At 36.6% G+C, this 19949-nt stretch overlaps 1 protein-coding gene across 1 annotated transcript in view; it reads left to right on the top strand.

The window, feature by feature from the left end:
- Nucleotides 1-14742, top strand: part of TBX20 (T-box transcription factor 20) — a 55729-nt gene extending 40987 nt beyond the window's left edge. Inside the window, exons 7-8 of the mRNA XM_026019137.2 lie at nucleotides 7349-7461; nucleotides 9849-14742. Coding sequence (XP_025874922.1) covers nucleotides 7349-7461; nucleotides 9849-10189 — 454 coding nt within the window. The 3' untranslated portion in view covers nucleotides 10190-14742. The remainder of the gene's footprint in view (nucleotides 1-7348; nucleotides 7462-9848) is intronic.
- The last annotated feature ends 5207 nt before the right edge of the window (nucleotides 14743-19949 follow it).

Raw genomic sequence — 19949 nt, 5'->3', positions numbered from 1 at the left:
TCAGATGGGTAGAATAAATTGGAGACAAATATAATCTAAGAGAATAAAATATGTTTATCTGTTTTAGATACAGTTTTATAGGTTACTAAGTACCTCCTATGTGCCGGACACTGTTTTGGCCAGTTCAAATGCTTTATCATAGTTAATCCTCACAGTTACAGTTCTTATCATTAGTCCCTGCTATATTTTTGTTTTTTTCACAGCACTATTATCATTATCTAATATGCATCATATTTTTCATTTTTTTCAATCTCTCTCTCTCTCTCTCTCTCCCCTCTAGCCTCCTCCCCTGTTGGACGAGGATTTTTGTGTTTTACTTATTATTATACTTACAATTCCTAGTATAGTGCCTTGTTCATAATAGGTACTCAATAAATATTTTTTGGATGAATTAATGACCCTGTGAGGCTGGTATTATGCTCCTCAATTTATAGATGAAGAGATATTAAGGAAGCAACAAAACTAAATGTGAAAATGGTTCTGGGTGGTCCATCTACTCATCCATACATTCATCCATTTGATAAATGACTTTGAAGGCCATGATTTTTCCAATATACCATTCTACTTCCAATACATTTACTATATAAAAAATCAGCATGATATTGACAGTTTTTTATCAATTCATTATAAGAAATTTACCAAATATTGGTGTTAGTTCAGCAGTTCTTTTTGTTCATTGGTAGGATATTATTTTCATGACATTTTTATAATTTCTAATTAATTTTGAATAAATAATACATATGTCTAAAGTTCAAATGGTACAGGAGAGTATATGGTGAAGAACATTCATCATATATTTCTCCTCTTTTCCTAAACTTGCATGCCCATTGGAATCACTTGGGGGAGCTTTAATGATTACTGAAGCCTGTGTATCACCCCCAGAGATTGTGGTTTCCTTGGTCTCTTGGTGTGGCCTCTATTTTCAAATGTTTAGAAGATCCCCAGGAGGGACTTTGCTTCAGGTAAAGGTAAAGTAGCAAGAACCAAGTATACTCTACTGCCTTGAATAATTAAAAAACACATGAAAAACACAAAACATCTCTTTTATGATATTGGACATTAGGCAACAGAAGACAATAATCCCCATGGGATGGTAATCAAATATGGTGAGCCCTATGATGGTGCCACCATGTAGTCTGAGAGTGTATCTAAGCCTTGGCACAAGGATAGAGAATACGGGTAGAGTTTGGCAGATCTCCTGAGTTTAGCAATCAGAGCTGGGAGTCTGATAAGACTAAAACAGAATCCACAGGACAGACTACAGGATAGGAGAACTCTTTTAGGGGATCCCTCTTGACTGTTCAGCAGAAATCTGATTAGCATATGCATCCAGGGAAACTACCAGAACCTGGGGAGAGAAAACACCTGAAAACATTAGAGAAAACAGTGCCTAGTATTTAAACAGGAGTGGGAACAGTGCCTGTTCTGACATCTAACAGATGGACTGGAAAACCTTGTGATTTGCAGGGCATTTGATAGAAATCTCAGAAGGTTTTTGCTTCAGTAGTAAGGAGAAATTAATCCTAGACTAAACATTGTTCCAGTCTTCCCTCAGATATCTTGAAAGCAAGACCCAAAAGGATCAAGTTATTTCCAAGTAACTTAACTATATCCCAGAACAAAGCTCAAGAATATTTTAGGAATATAAAACCTTCCAGCACCCAAGATATAAAATTCACAGTCTGGCATCTAATAAAAAATTATCAGAAGTACAAAGAAGTAGGATAATATGACCAATAATGTGATACATTTATCAACTGAAAATAAAACTGATAACGAATATTACAATTACCAGACAAGGACATTAACTTATCATATCTATGTTATATATTCAGAAAATTAAACAGACACATGGAAGATGTCCAAAAGATTCAAATCAAAATTCTAAAGATGAAAACTACAATGTTTAAAATGAAAGATACACTGGAAGGGCTTAATAGCAGAGTAGACATTGCAGGTGAAAAGACTGCTAAACTTGAAGACACACAATAGAAACTATCCAAAATTAAACACAGAGAGCAAAGAGAAATTTTTAAAATGAAGAGTATCAGTGAGTTGTGGGAAAACTTTAAGCAGTCTAATATATATGTAATTGGAGTCCCTGAAAAGTAGTTGGGAAGTGTAGGAGGTGGGGTAAGAATTATATTTAAGTAATAATGGCCAAAATCTTTCTACATTTAATGACAACTGAAAACATACAACCCAAAGAGGCCCAAAAAAACTCAAGCTAAAGAAGCTTGAAGAAATAACACCAAGGCACATCATAATCACATTGCTCAAAAGTATGAAGAAGAGAAAATATTGAAAGCAACCAAGAAGTTCCCATAAAAGGAACAAAAGGATGACAGCAGATTTCTGGTCAGAAACAAGGTAAATGGGGGGAAAAAAAAGAGAGTAAATGAAACAGTGAAGCACCATTTTTGAAGTACAGAAAGAAAGCATGTCTATCAACCCAGATAGACATTTTTTTTAAAAAGTAAAATGACATTTTTCAGATATATGAAAGCTGAAAGAATTCACCTTCAGCAGACTGTACTACAGATATGTTAAAGGGAGTCCTTCAGGTGGAAGGAAGATTAGATGTCGATCTGGATCTATACCAAGGAAAGAAGAGCAGTGGGAATGGTAATTCCAAGGATAAATAAATAATTTAGGATAAATAAATCCTAAATTCCAAGGATAAATAGATCAGATTTTTTTCGTATTATTTACATCTTTTAAAACATAATTATTCAAACAAATTAAAAATAACAATGTAATGTAGGATTTATGTAAAAGTAAAATGTTTGACAAGGATGGCACAAAGGATGGCAGGGAGAAATGGAAATATATTCTTATAAGTCTTAGAGTATACCTGAAGTCATATCATATCATTTGCCTAGTAGATTGTAGTAAGCTAAGAATATTTACTATAATACTAAATCAACCACTAAAATAACAAAAGTCAGTTATAGCTAATAAACCAACCAACAAAGGAGATAAAAATGAAATAATAAACCTAAAAGAAGGCAAAAAATGGGAAAAAGGTAAAATAGCAAATGAAAGGTAAGAAGCAAACAGAAAATTCAACCTAGCCGTATTATTAGTCACTTTAAATAGAAATGCCCTAAGATCCCCAATCAAAAAGGAGAGATTGTCAGTTTGGATTAAAAAGCACAATATAAACTGCCTTATAAGAAATGCACTAAATATAAAGCCAAGTTCAAAGTGAGGCCATGAAAAAAAATATACCATATTAACACTAGTCAAAAGAAAAACTGGGGTAACTACCTTAATATCACAGATTTCAGAGCAAAGAATTTGCCATGGATAAAGTAGATCATTTCATACTGATAGAGGCATGCCACATTTTATTGCACATCACTTTATTGTCATTTGTGGATACTGTATTTTTAATTAATCAATTTTTAAAATGTTTATTTGAGAGAGAAAGCATGAATGGGGGGAACATCAGGGAGAGGGAGAAGCAGGCTCCCTGCTGAGCAGGGAGTCCCATGTGGGGCTCGATCCCAGGACCTCGGAATCATGATCTGAGCCAAAGGCAGATGCTCAACCACTGAGCCACCCAGGTGCCCCTTTAACAATGAAATATTTTTAAATTAAGGCATACACATTGTTTTCTTTAGATATAATACTATTTATTGTATACTTTTTAAAAAAAGATTTTATTTATTTGTTCATGAGAATACACAGAGAGGAGAGAGAGAGGGGGGCAGAGACACAGGCAGAGGGAGAAGCAGGCTCCATGCAGGGAGCCTGACTTGGGACTCAATCCTGGGTCTCCAGGACCACGCTCTGGGCTGTAGGTGGCGCTAAACCGCTGAGCCACCCAAGCTGCCCTATTTATTGTACACTTAATAGACTACAGTGTAGTGTGAACATAACTTATATGCACCAGGAACAAAAAAAAATGCATTTGACTTGCTTTATTGCAATATTTACATTATTGTGGAACTAAATCCACAGTATCTTTGATATATGCCTGTATAGGGTTTAATTCATCAGGAGAACATTCAATCCGACATATTTATGCACCTAATAGACCTTCAAAGTACAGTACATGAAGCAAAACTGACAGAACTGTAAGGAGAAATAGTAAAAGAAACAATTAGGGCACCGGGCTGGCTCAGTGGTTGAATGTCTGCCTTTGGGTCAGGTCATGATCCTGGGGTCCTGGGATCGAGTCCTACATTAGGCACCTTGCTTCTCCCTGTCTATGTCTCTCCTCTCTCTCTGTTTCTCACAAATAAATAAATAAAATCTTTAAAAAGGAAAAGAAAAAGAAACAATTATAGTTGAAAATTTCACTGTCCCTCTCTCAAAATGATAGAACAAGTAGACAGAAAAATGAGTAAAGATCTAGAAGATTTGAGCAACTCTGTAAACCAACTTGACCCAATTGACATTTATAAAATGCTCTGTCCTACATCAGCAGAATATACTTTCTTTTCAAGTGCACACAAAACATTTACTAAGACCATACCCTGTGCCAAAAAACAGGTCTCAGTAAATTTAAAGGCATTCAAGTCATACAAAGTATGTTCTCTGACCACAGTGGAATTATATTAGAAAGCAGTAATAGGAGGATAACTGGAAAACTCCCAAACATTTTGAAAACTAAATAACATATGTCTAAATAACCCAAGGGTCATGGGAGATATCAAAAAGGAAATTAGAAAATATCTTGAACTGAATGAAAATGAAAAAAGAGCCCATAAAGACCTATAGGATGCTGCTAGGCTACATTCCCACTTTGTTTTTATTTTTTTTATTTTTAATTTTTTTCCCACTTTGTTTTTATTTTATTATTATTTTTTAAAGATTTATTTCTTTATTTGAGAGAGAACAAGAGTAAGCAGGAGGAGGGGGAGAGGGAGAGAAAGAATCTTAAGCAGACTCCACACTAAGTGTGGAATCCAACGCAGGACTCTATCCCTCGATCATGAGCTGAGCTGAAATCAAGAGTCGCTAAACAGACTGAGCCATCCAGGTGCCCCTACATTCTTATTTTAGAAATGAACAAAGATTTCAAATCAGTGACTTCATCTTCATCTCAAGAAACTAGGAAAGAAGAGCAAACTGAACTCAAAGTAAGTGAGAGGAAGGAATAATAAATATCAGAATAAAAATAAGTGGACTAGAAAACAGGAAGACAATAGAGAAAATCTGTAGGACCAAAAGCAAAGACGCTTAATAAGATTGACAGTCCTCTAGCCAAACTGATTAGGAAAAAAAAGGAAGAAGATAGAAATTACCAATTACCACTGCCAGGAATGAGGGGAGAGAAATGCCACTGCAGATTGTACAGATACTGAGAGTAAGGCTAATAAAGTAATATGATGAACACTTCAGTTTATCATTTCAGCAATTTAGATGAAATGGACAAATCCCTTGAAGACACAAAATACCAAAACTTATAAAAGAAAAAACAGGCAACCTGATAGTTTTGAATTTGTAACTAAAGACCTTTTTTTTTTTTTTTTTTTACTAAAGACCTTTCTGCAAAGAAAACAAGAGATGTAAAAGCATATGTCCATTAAAAAAAAAGTATACATGAATATGGGTAGCAGCTTCCTGTGTAAGAGAAACTAGGCAAATATTGATCAACACGTGAATAGGTAAATGACAGTATATCCTATAGTTCGCACAACAGAATGCTACAACTATTGATATATATTCAACATGATAGAGCTCAAGGTAATTATGTGGAGTAGAAAGAAGCCAGATTAAAAAAGAAAACATAAAAAAAAAAAAGAAAACCTAAGATATGATTTCACTTTTATACAGTTTAAGAAAATGCAAACTAATCTGTAGGAACAGAAATCATTTTAGTGGTTTCCTTGTTAAAACTTGTTGAGACGGAGGCCAGGAAGCACGAGGTAACTTTGGTCAGCGTTAGGTGTGTTATCTTCCCTGTGGGGGTGGTGTCTCTGGTCACAGAAGCTCAAACTGTACACTTCAAATATGTACCACTTATTGTATATTAATTATAACTCAATTTAGCTTTTCTTTTTTAAGAGCCGCGGGTGACTCATGTGGATTTGGGACATCTGTGAGAGTCAAGACAAAGTGGGAAATCATTATTCCAGCTCCTCAAGTCCCTGGTTCCATCATACAGAGATGACCTATTCTAGGCAGTTTTCTGTTCTGAAACTGGAACATTCCAGAAATATTATGCATATACAAACATACATATTCTTTGTTTTAAATTCACAAATGGAAGCATACTATTTGTGTATATATCTTCTGTACTTAACTTTTTTTCACTTCTTAAAGTTCGTTCCATATCAAATATGGAATGGTTTCACTTTTTGTTTTGTTTTGTTTTGTTTTGTTTTGTTTTGTTTTGTTTTGTTTTGGAATGGTTTCACTTTTTAAGACAGCTGTATGTTAATCTTTTAGATAAAGATCCCAATCCTTTTGCCTACATGAAGTTGGTACTGTATGCTTATTTTAAAACGTTTTGGGAACAGAGGGAGATGTAGCTTGAATAGTTGCTACAATTAATTTTTCTTCTAGGCTTACCCTTAACTCCTCATTTGCAAGCTGCATAATATGACAAAATGCTTTCATTTCTGTGAGTATACGAGTTCTCTAGAATGCCAAATTCACTATGTTAGTATTTTTTGGGCAGTAAAGTTTGTATATTTATGTGAAATGTTGACAATTACATTTTGAAAAGTTATGATGACATTTTATTTGCTCTCCTTGTCCCCTCAATGTGAAATTTGGTGTTTGATTTGTTCTTCATTCAACACAGGTTTTCTATAATTTTCAGTCTTAAAGCAACAGGAATCTCAAAGTGTACATTATCCAAACTACTCCTATTGTCATATGCTCTGAGCACTTGCTAGGTTTACTAGTGACCATGGAGTCTTTTTATGACTAATGATATTCTGAACTTCTGGCCAACATTTCATCTGATGTTGAGTAAGTGTAGTTTGTATCAGTCAAGTATTTGTTTTATGTTCGTTAGCCGATGAAGTCAGAAGAATCATTGTAGCTTCTCAGGACATTCATTCAGTCATTTTTTCAAATCATTAAACTCTACATTCTATAGTCTGCTCCATAGCTCCTTGTTCACCACTTTGTCCTCCACGTTGCAGGGTTTCCAGGGATTGTCCCTATCCTATCCAGTTATGTTTGCTTGTATTTGCATGCCTGAGGTCACGTTTCCAAGGAGTCTACGGTGGCAGAAATGTATATGTTTTGAAAGTCATCTTTTCCTGAAGTGTGGGGCTCTTCGGGCTGAGAAAATGGTTTTACTGACTAGTAATTTATCTTTCAGGCCCATCTGCATCTCCAAGTACATTTTAGTTAATTTAGAATGTGTCATTCTCTGACCTAGGGAAAGTGTGGAGAGCCTGATCCAGAAGCATTCCTATGCCCGCTCACCCATCCGTACCTATGGAGGAGAGGAGGATGTGCTGGGGGAGGAGGTTCAGACAACACAGAATCGAGGTAAGACAGCTTCTGGGCTATATGAGCAAGAGCACCCTGAGCAAGAAAGAGGAAGGTAGGTGATGAAACTTCTAGTCCTCAGGGTGCAGTCTGCCCCAGAAGTATTTTAGGAATCTCTTGAGGAAGGGACAGCCCCTGCGGCTGATTTTCATACAGCTCTTTTTTTATTAATTTAATTTAATTTAATTTAATAATTCTTTAAAAGATTTTATTTATTTATTCATGAGAGATACATACAGAGAGAGAGAGAGAGAGAGGCAGTGACATAGGCAGAGGAAGAAGCAGGCTCCATGCAGGGAGCCCAATGTGGGACTTGATCCCAGGACTCCAGGATCACGCCCTGGGTGGAAGGCAGATGCTTAAACGCTGAGCCACCTAGGCGTCCCTATTATTTTATTTTTTTAATTTTTTTGCCTCTGGGTCTTAAGTGATTATTCTGCGTGATGGTTTTCTGTGAATGGTTTTCTAGTGAAAGGACATCAAGCCTCTGAGTCAGGGCTCAGGAGTTACTTCTCCATGATCTACCACCAAAAAGCTGTTGGACTTTGGGGGCAGTCCTTTAAGTCTTTCTGAACCTCAATTTTATAATCTGAAATCAGGGACTGTACTTATCCCCTTATAAGATAGTTCAGGAATATCTTAGTAGGATCAATGACTAAAATGGAAAACACTTTTAAAAAGAAGACTTTTTCCAGTGAAGGGTATTATATATAGGCAGGGGCCCCAGTGGTGACAGTAGGGGAGAACTGAAAAGTTCCTCTGTCCCAGAGGCTCACATAGGAGCCCTCTGTACCTGGGAGTCCAGAGGGTGCCTAACCCTGGGCACAGGGATGTTCATGTGGGGAGAGGGCCCTCTGTCATATTTTTATATCCTTTGTATAGAATAGCATAGCCTGTCAAATTATAGGACATTTCTTATAACTAAGTCCAAATGAGCTACTAGTAATTAATTATACAGTTGGAAAATTCAGTGTCAACTTCCGTTTAAACTCGTGGATGTGTACGAAAAGCTTATTACTCTTGCAACTTGTCAAAAATTTAATAAAAGAATTATGGAAGCTAGAAAAAAAAACACTCTTGTGGGTTTCCACAGTGTCCTTAGAAACCAGGTAACTTTGTTGAGGCTCATATGTCCAGCCTTCCTTGCAGGGATGTTGTAGAGGATACTAGCTATTTGGAGTTCCTTTAGTGGGAATCCAGTTTTTTTTTTTTTTTTTTAGGCAAATTTATAAACTATTGATGAAGCATAAAAAAAGAAAATGCAAGAAAAGTAAATGATTAAATATTAATGCAGACCACATATTCTTAATAGTGATGTTAAATTTAATTTAAGCTATAAGGAATATAAATATTGTTAGAATAATTGAAAATAGGTTCCTGTTTTAGATGGTAAAATGTTGCAAAAATTTAGAGCAACCTTACCTACATATTTAAAATTACATTCTCCCAAAGAGAAGAAATGTTGGGAAATATCAGGAAGGGAGACAGAACATAAAGACTCCTAACTCGGGGAAACGAACTAGGGGTGGTGGAAGGGGGGAGGAGGGCGGGTGTTGGAGGGGAATGGGTGACGGGCACTGAGGTGGACACTTGACGGGATGAGCACTGGGTGTTTTTCTGTATGTTGGTAAATTGAACACCAATAAAAATTAATTAAAAAAAAATAAAAATAAAATTACATTCTCCCAAAGCAACTTTATAAAAATAATTTACAACTTCTCTTTTTTCAATTTGCAGAACTAGGACACAATATTGATGATTTTATAATCAGTGAGAGTAAACTGTAAAACTGGAATCACCTATGAATCCATAAATTTTTGCCTGGAACCATGATTCCCTCAACTTTCTCTTTTTTAAATTTATTTTTATTTTTTATATGTATATTTTTTATTGGAGTTTGATTTGCCAACATATAGTATAAAACCCAGTGTTCATCCCATCAGTGCCCCCTTCAGTGCCCATCACCCAGTCACTCCATCCCCTCACGCACCTCCTCTTCCACTACCCCTTGTTCGTTTCCCAGAGTTAAGAGTCTCTCATGTTTCATCACCCTCTCTGATTTTTCCCACTCATTTTCTCTCCTTTCCCCTATAATCCCTTTTGCTATTTTTTATAGGGAATCCAGTTATTACTCTCAGTCAGGGTACTAGTGTTTTGGCCATTCTCTGGGGGTATGTAGGCCATCGAATGAGCTAAGTCTTTTTCTATTTAGTAAATTCTCTCTTCCATATATGGTACAAATGATATCTGGAAAGGTTGACATGCTATCTTTTTAAATTGTCAATCTATTATATATTTTAAAAAATAAATCAGTCCTTACAGATAATGTAATTCTTGATTTGCACACTGAAGTAGTTTCTAGTCTAATGAGTTGTTTTTCCTTTCAGGGTCAGCCTTTACAACGTCTGATAATTTGTCTCTCAGCTCCTGGGTATCATCTTCATCCAGTTTTCCTGGCTTTCAGCACCCCCAGTCCCTGACTGCTCTTGGCACCAGCACAGCATCCATAGCAACACCCATTCCTCACCCTATCCAGGGTTCATTGCCACCATATAGCCGACTTGGGATGCCTCTGACACCATCGGCCATTGCCAGCTCCATGCAGGGTAGTGGCCCGACGTTCCCCTCATTCCACATGCCCCGGTACCATCACTACTTCCAGCAGGGTCCCTATGCTGCTATCCAAGGACTGCGCCATTCCTCTGCTGTGATGACACCATTTGTATGACTTCTAAACCTAGGAAAATCCAGATCCAGAATGTGCAAATGGGTATGGAAATATGGGACAGGGTTGGGTGGGTGGGATGTGGGGTGTTGGAGCAGGAGCTCTCCAGGAGACATGGGACCTATTAAAGAGGAGAGCTGGACTCACAATAGAACCTACCGCTGAGGGAGTGCACCACAGACCAGGAGTCATGTCTAGTTTGGGGACAGCTCTTGGGTTCGAGAGAGAATCAGTATAAAGTTCTTAGCCAGCCTAAGTCCTGCAACCAATAGGATACTAACTTGCCCAGGAAATTGAATAACACAAAGCAGATGAATTTTAAGGTGCATTATACCTAGCGGTTAAAAATGCAGTGTCAGCGCAGTAATGTATAAAATCAACATGTAGAGGTTTTCTTTCTGCTTTCCACAGGTTAAAAGAATCTTCAAAGAGGCAATATATATAACATACCAACTGTAATGCATAATGACTAACTTAAGTCCATTTCTCTCTGTAGAAAATGAGAGCCAATAGAGAAATATTTGTAGTGCTGTAGCTTAAGCATGTTTAGTTTTTCCTTTGTATTAGTTTGCTGAGGAAGGGGCTGAGATGATGCTAAAGCATCCTATTTTGTGGATGAATAGGCGGTAATGACTTTCCAAAGTTCTTTTTGTAATACTGAAGGGCCAGTACCTGACAAGCTCTGTTTCCCAGTCTTGTCTTCTTTCTTCCTAATTTTCTTTTTCACAATTACTTGCCATTTATGTAGGAAAACTTTCTAGATACAGTTTTGAAGCCAGAGGCTCTGTGTGTTACGTGGTGAAACAGAGGTTTTATTTTTTTTGGGCTGCATTCTAAGTGCACTATGACTGACTTGCTGAGGAACACTTCTCAAGCTTCTCGGTGACGACACAGGGGACTTTCTCTCAGTCTGCAATAACAAGACAGCTGCCCTGTTCTGAAAGGAATTTCTCTGCCAGGGATACCAAAGACCCTTTCATTTTTACTTCAGCTTTGGGAGACCTTTTGGATGGTAAAATGCCCTGGGCCAAATTCTCATTTTTGATAAATCTGCTTTGTTATTAGATTAGCTGTTACCTCTCACTGATTGACAAGGATTCGTGAATGACATTCTGAATGCCCACATAGCCACCATTTAATATATGCTCACAAGGAGTTATGTGTTCTTCTTTTACTGTTCCATTCGGTGACTCCTTTACTATTTTTCTAGTCCATTATCTAAAATCCTGTGTCAACTCAGTGACCCCCTGACTGAAACACTGGCAGTGCTTGCTTTATTGTAAATCAGTCTAAAGCATTTATCCTCTTTATTTTGTGTCCTTAATGTCTTCTTAAGCCTTCCTTTAGTGTCTAGTAATTAATGATATTTTAGTGATATATAATCTCTGTATTTGGGGGGGGGCAACATATATCTAAGCATTGACAGTCAGGATAGTATGTTTGACATTTTGCAACAGTTTGTGTCCCTAACAACAGAAATTTAGTAAAGTTTGTAGTCCTTCAACATTAAAATATAATATGTTCTAGCTATAAGATATAACCTGTCTTCTTTACAAAGTTCCCCAAAACTCTATGTTAGCCTAATTTAAATGTTGTATCTACTTTGTCCTGACTGCAAAAGTATTGAATCTGTTAAAAGAAATGGGAGATGTCACTGCTGAGAGTAGAGGTGGGAGTAAATGCAATATACTTTTCACATCAAACTGCATGGGATTTTATTTGGTTGTTCTGTTAGGCTTTTCCATATCAAACGCCTTTCTGGGGCATTTCTAGTCTATGAGACGAGGCATAATGGCATAGCCTGTCTGTGTGATGCCATTGTTGTTGGACTTTGCAATTTTTTTCTCCACTGTGTCCCATAGTTTTCTTATGGAGAAGCATCAGCTGTGCTAACCAAGCATCTTGAAGTCCTATGGCAGACACTGTAGGCCAATTTCTAACTTCTTGCACGTTATGCTATAGTATCCACAGGTAGTTTGTTTTCAAACACAGCATAAATGTGTTTCTTTAAAAGAGTTTAAATATCCATCCTAGAGCTTAGGATAGGGATTTGTTACTTAATAGCCTGTTGCCAGTGCTCCTCGTAATACGCAATACTGCTGCTTACAGCAGGAATAACAAAACTAGATGCTATTTAACATGATGTTACTCAATATTCTGGTAAATTACTGGTCTACTAAAGTGAATCTGTATCTGAATTTTCTTCTCAATGAGAATGAAAGGATCATTTTAATATTATTCAGACACTTTTCCCAACTGACATGTCTTAAAGTAGGTTTGTATGTTTTTGGTTAAATATGGTTTTACACCAGTATTTCCTGACTTCAAAACTTGATTTTGTAATTCAGCAATGTAAGACTAAAAATAAGTAGAGTGTTTAGAGGAAAACAAAGACTAAGATACCAAAGCATGCTCTTCGGGAAGAACACCTGAAATTCTAAATTAGATATATTTTTGAAGTACTTGGCATTATTTGAACCAGAAGTAAGAAGCACAAGGTACATGGAGCTTAACCTGATCAAAGTTCACCCTAGCCATGAGAACCAAGGCTAGAAATTTACTCTAATCCGAGTCTTTCTAAGCTCTTCTGGTTCTTGATTCTTACTTAATAATCTCTTTGAGTATTTAAGATTCTAAAGTCAAAAGCCTGTCCTACCAAAAGCAATTGCAAAAACTAGATAGTTGGTGGGAAAGCCAATTGAATGATTAAAGAGCATGAGTGACAGTATATTCGGAAGAAATTCAGGGTTCCCCCCATGAAGGTATATTACAGTATCAGAAAATATGGCTAACATGCAGTGCTGCTAAAAAGAGGCTGTTCCAGAGCTGGTTTACCTAACCTGAAGGGATTAATTCATATCTTAGTAGGTTCTGCATGCCTGATTTGTTTTTAAAACATTTATCAATAATGCTGAATAAGGTCAGTTATTTCTTTTACTTACTAACTCTTCCCCCTCCTTTGTCCACTCTTAGCAGTATATAGGTAAAGTATATCCATCTCGTGTCGACATTTTATCACAAATTATTAGGTTGCAAGTTCTACATTAATGAATTTAGGTTGCACTGCTGGCCCTTTTGAATTTTTGTTATTCCTAGTAGAGGGGCACAGGATGGGAGGTATTAAAAAGATAATAAGAAAAAAACCCCTGTGTGGGGCTGTACTATAGTAGTTACATGAACTTGTGGGGTGTTCCAAGATCTCCCCTCCCTCACTCTCATTCATATCTGCCTTTGCACTTCTCCAGCCACAATATCCCTAGACTCCTGTGCAAAAAAAGAAAAAGGACACTCTCCAAAAGCCCAAGAAAAAAGTATTTTTAGAAGAAGAGGATCCCCATTCCCATACTTCCTATGAATTTTTCAGATAGATGTTAGTGTATTTAACCATTTCTAAATTTCATGCTAGTTTTTCAGGCTGTCTTGATAATATTTAGCTGAATTATATAAAAAAAATGAGCTTCAAATAAAATGGATAGAATGACTTTATCACCCCACTAAGTATGCAGTCAAGCTTACCCATGACTCAGCAACTAAAGTTCAAAAAAATCCAGTTATGTAATGTGCAGGGTCACATACTGCAAGAAAAACAGTATTTTTACTCAGTTTTACATTGACAAAATAAGGATGCTGTTTTCATTATTAAACATTTATGGAATTGGTAACTGTTACAAACAAAACTATATTATACCCTAATCTAGAGTAGAAGGAAATAAAGCACTGGACAGAAAAGATTATCAGGTGGCTCCTTTAGACAGCTTGGTGGAGGATGGATTTTACATGTTTTTATATTATTTCAGAATGCAAGGACATAATAAGCAATGGGAAGATTACAAATTCTTAAACCTTTAGAAAATATAAAATAATTTCTTCACTTATATTCCATGCCAGTTATAAAATATTCTAATATTTATCTTTTTTTAGCATGCTTAAATATGCAAAGGTTCATTTATAAATATTTGATAGGCAGATAATCCATAAGTATTTTCTGGCCCTTCTTTCTTATTCTCTCCCTCAATTCCAATCCCCTCCCCTGATAATAATACAATTAAAAGATTGGTAAAATAATACATCTGGACAAAAAATACAATATGTTGTATTTTACTTCTGATACATTAAAATATGTATTTAGTTTTTTTTCCTTATTTTCAGAAACCTAAAAGAACGTCTTTTATTTCCAAAAGGATAAAATTGGATATAGCCTCTTTAGTAGACTCTATCACAGTTCTATTGTTTGCTGTGTTCATTTGCTTAATGAATTGCGTGAGAACAGTCACTGTAATGAAGTGTGTGTGTTGGGGGTGGGGGGAAGGGCATGGGAAATGTTTTATGAAAAAAGAAGTTATAAGCCTAATACTATGAAGTAACATCTAATGAAGTTCTTTTTAAGTGCAATATATTTATTTCTGCTAGAAATGTATTATCGACATTATGTAATATTTGAAGCATTACATGTTATTTGTAAACAGCTTAAAATTATATAATACCCAAAATTGTACAGAAGTACAAATGTGTGGATATTAATTTCTTTCATTAAAAATGGTGTGTTTTGATATATATGCACACATTTACACCTTTCATTATCTTACACACTTGCTTTGTGAATTTTGGTACCTGTTTGTTCACCTGGAAAAAAAGGATTAGGTAAGATTAGGGGTCATAGCTGGGCACCCCAACACCCCTGGACACTGCTAACGGGATTACTGTACAGAGTCTGGTTTTGTCTTTAATTGTATTTGGAAGCCTCTAGAGAAGACATTGCTCTCAAGTCCCCACTAGTTCCCATTTTCCTACACCTGTCCCTTTCACTCATTTACTCCACCCGATGAACTCTTAGAATCATGGGACTTTTCACCTCTCTGCACAGAATGATACTGAAGACTCCATAAAACTTAAAGAACTACCTCTCTTTCCAGCCCTGAACTCTTGGATGTACTGTAATGATATTACACGAGGCAGGCTAATACAAAATAAGATTAGCCAAATTCAGTCTTAATCCTTCCACATGACAGTCCTTCAGAATATATGACGTTATCATACCTTCTGTTTTCAGAAGTTTGCTCCATTATCCTTCATTTTTTGTGCATGCCAAACACCAACCTTTTAAAAACCTTTTATTTGGAATAGTCCCAAGCTTACAGAAAACTTGCAAGGATAGTATAAAAGAACACTGTATCCTCTTTACCAAGGTTCATCTATTGTTAACTTTGTGCCGCATTTGATTTATCTTTTGCATTCACACTGAGGTAATGCATGCACCACTCCCCTACACACATAATATATACAAATTGTGTTCTTCCATTTGAGAGTAAGTTTTACATACCATGCCCCACTATCCCGAAGTCATTCAAAGAGTACTTCCTAAAACCTAGATGACTCCATTAAATAGCCACAGGAGAGTTAGTAACTTGGGAAATGTAACAGTGGTGAAATACTGTGATCCACCCTGTGTATTCCAATTTTGTCAAATGACCCAGTGAAGTCCTTTGTAGCATATTTCCTCCTTCAGTACAGACCCAGTTCAGGATCACATCTTGCCTGTAGTCATCATACTGCTTCAGCCCTTTAAGCAGGTATAGTTCCTCAGCCGTACTGTGACTTTCATGGCTAAAGAGTTCCTGTTTTTCAATGTTATAATTTAGTACTATTCTTAGTTATCCTAATGTTCAAATCACCCCACATTTGGTCATCCGGAGCCCCTTAAGGTGGCTCCTCTATCCTTTTGACATGCTCTAATTGTTTTTTGTTGTTTTGCACTTCAGTTTCTGGCATAACATGTTTTAGGCTCACCTTGTACCTTTTCTGGAACCAGCCATTTCTCCAAGGAGTCTGGATTCTTTTTAGTTGGGGAACTATATTAGAAACCAAAATTTGGGTGCCAGATGTGCTCACTGGGGTATGTTTGTCCAGGCCCTCTCAGCCAACAGAATTGGGAATATATATGCAATGTATATAAGCAGTTGTTTGCAGTTGTTCCTTGCCACCCCACCCGACTAAGGGAATATAGTCAAATCACAGGTTTTGCAGTTACTTAGATCAGTTTCTTTTTTATCCTCCTGCATGGTTATGTCGCTCATTCACAATACAACTGAGTTCGCTTGTTCAGTTGCTTACAGGCTTTTCTGTTTTTGTTTTTGCTTTTAATAATAAACTTATGTATTTATTTAAGCTCTATACCCAACATAGGGCTTGAACTCATGACCCCAAGATCAAGTCACATTCTCTACCAACCAAGCCAGTCAGTTGTTTACAACTTAAAGGATTTTTTTCTTTCTCAGTCGTAACTGATTTTTTTTTTTTAAACATATAACAAGAGAGCCTGGGTGGCTCAACAGTTGAGCATCTGCCTTTGGCCCAGGGCGTGATCCCGGAGTCTCAGGGCTGAGTCCCACATCGGGCTTCCTGCATGGAGCCTGCTTCTCCCTCTGCCTGTGTCTCTGCCTCTCTCTCATTCTCTCTCTCTCTCTCTCTCTCTCTCTCTGTGTCTCATGAATAAATAAATAAAATCATTTAAAAAAACACACATAGAACAGTAACATGCTTCCAACAAAAAACTCATAGAACTAATAAAGTATATCAAGGTTGTGGGATGCAAGGTTAAATAAGTAAATTGCTTTCCCACATATCAGCAATGAACAACTGAAATTTGAAATTAAAAATATAACACCATTTATATCAGCACTCAAAACGGGAAAAGAAAATACTGAGGTCTAAACATAAAATATTTATGTATTTATATGAGGTATATAAGGTATAAGATCTATATGAGAAAAACTACAAAACTCTGATGAAACAATTCAAAGAAGATCTAAATAAATCTAAATAAATAGATACTCCATGTTTGTAGATAGGTAGACTCAATATTGTCAAGATGTGAGTTCTTTTCCAATTGATCTATAGATTCAATATAGTTCCAATCAAAATCCCAGCAAGTTTGCTGGCTATCAACTAACTGAATCTAGAGTTTATATGGAAAGGCAAGAGATCTAGAGTAGCTAACAAAATACTGAATAACAAAGTTGGAGGCTAACAGTACCTGACTTTAAAACTTATTATAGAGCTAAAGTAATAAAGACAGTTGGGTATTGGTGAAATAATAGACAAGTAGATTAACAAACAATAGAGTCCAGAAAATAAACTTTGTACCTTGGCATTGAGAAAATGGTACACCGTTTTGGAAAACAGCCTCGCAGTTCATCAACAGGTTAAACATAGAGTTACCATTCAGCCCAGGAATTCCATTCCTGGGTATACACCGAGGAGAAATGAAAACATCTGTCCACACAAAAACTTGTGTGTGAATATTCATGGCAGCAGTGGAAACAACCCGAAAGTTCATCAACTGGTGAATGTATAAAATTTGGCTAATTTATATAATGGAATATTTAGCTACAGAAAGAAACGAAGTACTGATAAATATTATGACATAGATGAGCCTTGAAAACATGGTAAAAGAAGCCAGACACAAAGAACCACATATTGTATGATTCCATTTTTGTGAAATATCTAGCATGGGTATATTCATAGAGATAGAAGGCAGATTAGTGGTTACCAAGGGGCTAGAAGGAAAGAGGAATGAGAATTATTGCCGATGGAGAAGGGAGTCTCTTTTAGGAGTAGTGGAAACATGGAACTATTAGTGATGGTTGCACAGCCTTGTGAATACACTAAAGTGACTGAATTCTATACTTTAAAAGAATGTCTTCTATGATATGTGAATTATAGCTGTTATTTATTTTCTAAGATCATTTATTTATTTATTCATGAGATACACACAGAGAGAGAGGGGCAGAGACACAGGCAGAGGGAGAAGCAGGCTCCCTGCTGAAAGCCTGGTGCAGGACTCGATTCCAGGACCATGGGAGCATGACCTGAGCCAAAGGCAGACTCTCAACCACTAAGCCACCCAGGTGTCCCCTATAGCTGTTATTTTAAAACACTAAAAGCTATGCTGCACATCTTTTATTTCTATTTGTAGTTCCCAACTTGTCAACTTTGAGGACTTTCAGGGGAATAAATCTTACACACTTGTGAGTTAAGAGTGGGCATTCTAGAATCTTCTCCTTGCCTCATTTATTTTTTTTATCTGTAAAATGAAGATAAATACTACCTATTTGATAGCATTCTATGGCCTTAGGCCCTCTGTTTATGTTAATTTACTTTTACACCCCCCCTTTTCTTTTCTAGAAAGAACCATAGCTAGTTCTTTGGACTCCCTTAGGGCGGGGGGCAGAAGATGATATAAATAATTCCCTCTCCACAGAGAGCCTTGATAAGGTATTAATTACTTTTAGAGAACATTTGCTACATCTACGCACTTTATATATATTGTTTTATTTAATCTATGCAATAGCTCTCCAAGGTATTTTCCATTTGAGGTATGAAAAACCTAAGGTGTAGAGAAATTAAGTGCTCTGGAACCTAGACTGGTGAGATAGCCAGGATTCAAATCCTGTCTGTACTCATAACTGAGACTGTGCTAGCGCCTCAAACAAATATGTCTAAATTTTAAGAAAATTTTTGAAAGCCTCCATTGCCTTTTACTGAACCCATGGAAACAACCTGATCAAGAAATATAAAAGCTGCATATCCCAACAAATTTTCTGTTTGTGGATTATATAATTGTCATTGGTGTCTCAAGAAGCTGTTTAGATTGTGGCAAAGAGCAGGAGGGAATTTATCTTTTGGGGATAGGCCGATATCTATGTGAAAGCAGGACTCTAAAAGCAAGAGTCTGGTGGTTTTGATGTAAATACTTATTACTCATTTACTCTTTCCCCTTATATTCTGATTCCAACTTAGTTCTGCTAGAGGACAGAAGTAATTAGAAAATTGGAACAATGAAGCCCACTATACTAAAAGACTAGACAGCGAGTAGAGTCAGGCAGGAACCAGAGCAAAGGCCAGGGATGGAGTGGAGGCCAGGCTGGGGCTGGGCTGAACACGTTAGATAAAGAGAGATAGGCTTAAGTCATCTGGTTGGCAATGAGGTGTAGCAAATGGGGTATAGGATGGGGATAAACTGTGGGATAGACCGCAGACAGGAAGACCCTCAGGATGGAATCCAAATGCAGCTACATGCAAATGAGGAGAGAAGGGAAACTGGTAAGAAGAGAGTTGGGTACAGAACATTGTATGGCTCAAGAGGCATATTTCTCCTACTACTTAAGTGTAGGTGCAAATACTAGGGAGAATCAAATAAAAAGCTTTAATAAGGCTATGTAGTCCATAGTTCTTATTCCACAGTCAGGGAAATAAAAACTAGAGAAGTAAATTAAATTGTCCAAAACATCCTGGGCCCAGTACAGTGATATTTCTAGACCCTTACGTTGTAATCAAAGTTAAAGCTTAAATCATCTATTATGGGATATAAAGCATAGCACACAGATGCCTTACGTATCATTGCTGTTTTGCTATGTTTTGCATTCAATCTGCCTATACATAAGTCTACAATTCTTGAATTCATTCTTCTAAGACTTTTGCTTATTAATAGTGAATGTAGTAATTCTTGTAATAGTTACTTTGGTAGTGAATAAAAATAATCTTGGTATATTGAAGTTTGTACATGGAACTATCGTCACTGAGTTCATGGAAAAATAGATTTTGGGGTGTGTGGTATATATACATATATGTATGTGGTTGTGTATATATTGGTTAAGACATTTAACAATTACTTAATACTTTTTTGTTCAAATCAGTGTGTATATGTTATGCAAGTAGGCAGTCTCCCCATTTAGTGTGGGGGTGGGTGAAGGAATTTTCCCAA

This window comes from Vulpes vulpes, chromosome 7 (genome assembly GCF_048418805.1).
Source record: "Vulpes vulpes isolate BD-2025 chromosome 7, VulVul3, whole genome shotgun sequence".
Taxonomy (NCBI): Eukaryota; Metazoa; Chordata; class Mammalia; order Carnivora; family Canidae; genus Vulpes; species Vulpes vulpes.
The sequence above is the reverse complement of the archived record's forward strand: the minus strand, read 5'-3'. Positions and strand labels throughout refer to the sequence as shown.